Source organism: Dipodomys ordii, unplaced genomic scaffold (assembly GCF_000151885.1).
Source record: "Dipodomys ordii isolate 6190 unplaced genomic scaffold, Dord_2.0 Scaffold60, whole genome shotgun sequence".
Lineage (NCBI taxonomy): Eukaryota > Metazoa > Chordata > Mammalia > Rodentia > Heteromyidae > Dipodomys > Dipodomys ordii.
Genome location: NW_012267276.1, coordinates 4,001,241 through 4,004,802, shown reverse-complemented (window position 1 = coordinate 4,004,802; position 3,562 = coordinate 4,001,241). Strand labels below are relative to the sequence as shown.

The following is a 3,562-nucleotide window of genomic DNA, read 5'->3' as shown; positions in this document are numbered from 1 at the left end:
CAGGGCCTCATGCATGCAAGGCAAGAGCTCTACCACTGAGCCACCTTCCCAGCCCTACAACATAATTTATTTAAAAAGGAATCTTTCCTTTTTATGAAACTGTGAAGAATTTGTACTGGTCCTACTTTTTCATCTCAAGATTCAAGAGTATAGCTAGTGTGTGCTAAGTGTGTAGTAGTCAAGATGAACAGGCAGGTTGTTCCCTAATCAAAGAATCTAGAGATAGAAAAAACATTTTACCACAGGGTTCAATGTGGATTTAAGGTTTTAGGCAGTCAAGGGAGGGTCTCAGAATATATTCCCACAGAAAAGGAGGGGATTACCACATACAAAAAAGTAAAGAGGGCTGGGAATGTGGCTTAGAAGTAGAGTGCTTGCCTAGAACACATGATTCCCTGGGTTTGATTCCTTAGTACCACATACACAGAAAAAGCCAAAAGTGGCGCTGTGGCTCAAAGTGGTAGAGTGCTATATAGCCTCGAACAAAAGAAACTCAGGGACAGTGCCCAGGCCCCGAGTCAAGCACCAGGACAGCCCTATCTCCCCCTCCCCCCCTAAAAAGAAAGAAAATGAGATTCTTTTTGTTGTTGTTGTTCGTGGGCTTGAACTTTGGGCCTGGGCACTGTCCCTGAGCTCTTCAGCTCAAAGCTAGCACTCTACCTCCAGCCACAGCGCCACTTCCAGTTTTCTGGTGATTAATTGGAGATAAGAGTCTCATGGGACTTTCCTGCCCAGACTGGCTTTGACCCAGGATCCTCAGATCTCAGCCTCCTGAATAGGCAGGATTACAGGCGAGAGCCACCAGCACCAGGCTATAAAACTCTTATCTCAATTAACCTCCAAAAAACCAGAAGTGGTACTGCGGCTCTAGTGGTAGAGTGTTGGCCTTGAGCTGAAGAGCTGAGGGACAGCGCGCAGGCCCAGAGTTCAAGCCCCACGGCCAACAAACAAAAAAGAAAGAAAGAAAAAGAAAACATGTACTTATTCCAACTTTCAGTGGAATCTTTTTTTTTTTGGCTGTGGGGCTTGAACTCTGGGCCTGGGAGCTGTCCCTCAGCTCTTCAGCTCAAGGCTAGTGCTCTACCACTTGAGCCACAGAGCCACTTTCGGTTTTCTGGTGGTTAATTGAAAGTAAGTGTCTCATGGACTTTCCTGCTGGCTTTGAACTTCTATTCTCAGATCTCAGCCTCATGAGTAGCTAGGACTATAGGAGTGAGCATGGAATCTTTAGAAAACCAACTCTAGCTGGATTCTGGTGGCTCACACCTGTAACCATATCTACTCAGGAGTCTGAGATCTAAGGATCTTGGTTCAAAGCCAGTCCAGGAAGGAAAGTCTGAAACTTTTTCTTTTTTCTGGTCCTGGGGCTTGAACTCACGGCCTAGGCGCAGTCTCTGAGCTTCTTTTGCTCAAGGCCAACACTCTACCACTAGAGCCGCAGTGCAACTTCTGGCTTTTTCAGAGTAGTTGATTGGAAATGAGTGTCTCAAGACTTTTCTGCCTGAGAGGCTTTGAACTGTGATCCTCAGATCTCAGTTTCCTCCTTAGCTAGGATTACAGGTGTGAGCCACTAGTGCCTGGCTTAGACCTTTTTTATTTTTGTTTTGAGGCAGGATCTTGCTATGTGGTCTATGCTGATCTGGAATTTTCTAAGGTGCTCAGGTTGGCCTTGAACTTTCAATTCTAGCTCTGTACTCTCTAATAAGCGGGCATTCTACCACTTGAACCACATCTCCAGCCCTTTTAATTATTATTATTATTATTATATTATTATTATTATTATTAATTTTTGGCGGTCATGGGGCCTGAACTCTGGGCCTGGGTGCTGTCCCTCAGCTCTTCAGCTCAAGGCTAGCACTCTACCACTTGAGCCACAGCGCCACTCTACCACTGAGCCACCTTTCCAGCCCAGAAACATTCTTATTTCCAATTAAGCACCAGAAAAGCTTGAAATGGAGCCATGGCTCAAGTTGTAGAGTGTTAGCCTTGAGCAAAAATACTCAAGTCTCTGAGTTCAAGCCCTAGGATCAGCATCAAACAACCAACCAAACAAAAAATAACTATAGCTCACCCTAGAAGAAATGTGCCAAAACTGTTAGTATTAGAACCTATCAGGTAATGATTTACAACCTAATAGGTAATGATTTTTCAAATATATTACTAACAAAATACTGCTTAGTGGAAGGGACTATGAAAGTAGTATAATCAGTTAAAAAAGACTCAGAGTTTTTTTTTAAGCAGACAGATCTATACACGGTTATCATTTGAAAATAATTACTATAAATCTTACCTATTGCCATGAATATTTCATTTACATTCATTGATGTTTTAGCTGATGTCTCCATGAATAACAAACTGTTGTCATCTGCATAAGACTGTGCTTCCTATTGGTAAGAAAAATGAGATATATCCATGCACATATATTACAACACATCTGCTTTTTTCAACTTGATTACCAGCATCAACAGCTATATTAAGTTTTAACAAAGGTAGAAGCAATGCATGGGAAATTTACCATTGAATATTTTCTTTTTGTCATAACTTCCTGCATTATTCTGCCCAAATTCTTCTGTTATAACATTAAACCTGCTTTTTTGTTTTCTGTCGGTCATGGGGCTTGAACTCTGGGCCTGGGCTCTGTCCCTGAGCTCTTCAGCTTAAGGCTAGCACTCTACCACCTGAGCCACAGTGCCACTTTGAGTTTTCTGAGTGGTTTATTGGAGATTACAGGCGTGAGTCACTAGTGCTCTGCTTAAATCTGCTTTCGTATAATGAGTTCAGGGGAAAGGACTTTATTCATTCTAAATACAAGAATTTCTCTGACTTCAATTCAATTTTTACTTAGGCCCATTATCTGTAATAAAGAAGACAAAGAGCAGTCAAATACCATATATGGCTTCAAGTACTGAATGCCACCCTCACAGTTTTGAATGAATTTTGACAGCAACATAATTTTGAATGTATCAAGTGAATAATTCCTTTGAAAATTATGTTACTGCTCTACACTTCAGTCTGACTCTACAGTCTGAATATATTACCACCTTTCTCACAGTGGTTCTGAGAAGCAACAAATTATTTTTCCCATTTGATCAAGAAATGGAGGCTCCTTTGAAGAAGTACTGGACAGGCCTTTTTATTTTGGTCAGTCGTGGGGCTTTAACTCTGGGCCTGGGCACTGTCCCTTCGCACTTCAGCTTAAGGCTAGTGCTCTACCACTTCAGCCACAGCACCACTTGCAGTTTTCTGAGTGGTTTATTGGAGATAAGAGTCTCACGAACTTTCCTGTCCAGGCTGGCTTTGACCCACGATCCTCAGATCTCAGCCTCCTGAGTAGCTAGGATTACAGGTGTGAGCTACCCGAATTGGGCCTGGACAGGCCACTTTTGACTACCATTTAAGTACTCTTTTACCATTGTATACTGTAAAGATTAACTGTCTCGGAAAGAATAATAGATATTATACCTAACATGGATGCCACATAAATAAAACCCCATGTGTAATGGGTCAGCTTAATACCTAATGGTATAAGAAACAATGGGGCTGGGAAGGTGGCTCAGTGGTA

The 3,562-nt window shown here is 42.2% G+C and overlaps 1 protein-coding gene across 1 annotated transcript in view; it reads right to left on the bottom strand.

Moving 5' to 3' along the window:
• Nucleotides 1-3,562, bottom strand: part of Rab5a (RAB5A, member RAS oncogene family) — a 37,619-nt gene that overhangs the window by 6,153 nt on the left and 27,904 nt on the right. The window contains exon 5 of the mRNA XM_013022169.1: nucleotides 2,291-2,384. Within this exon, the coding sequence (XP_012877623.1) occupies nucleotides 2,291-2,384 (94 nt within the window). The remainder of the gene's footprint in view (nucleotides 1-2,290; nucleotides 2,385-3,562) is intronic.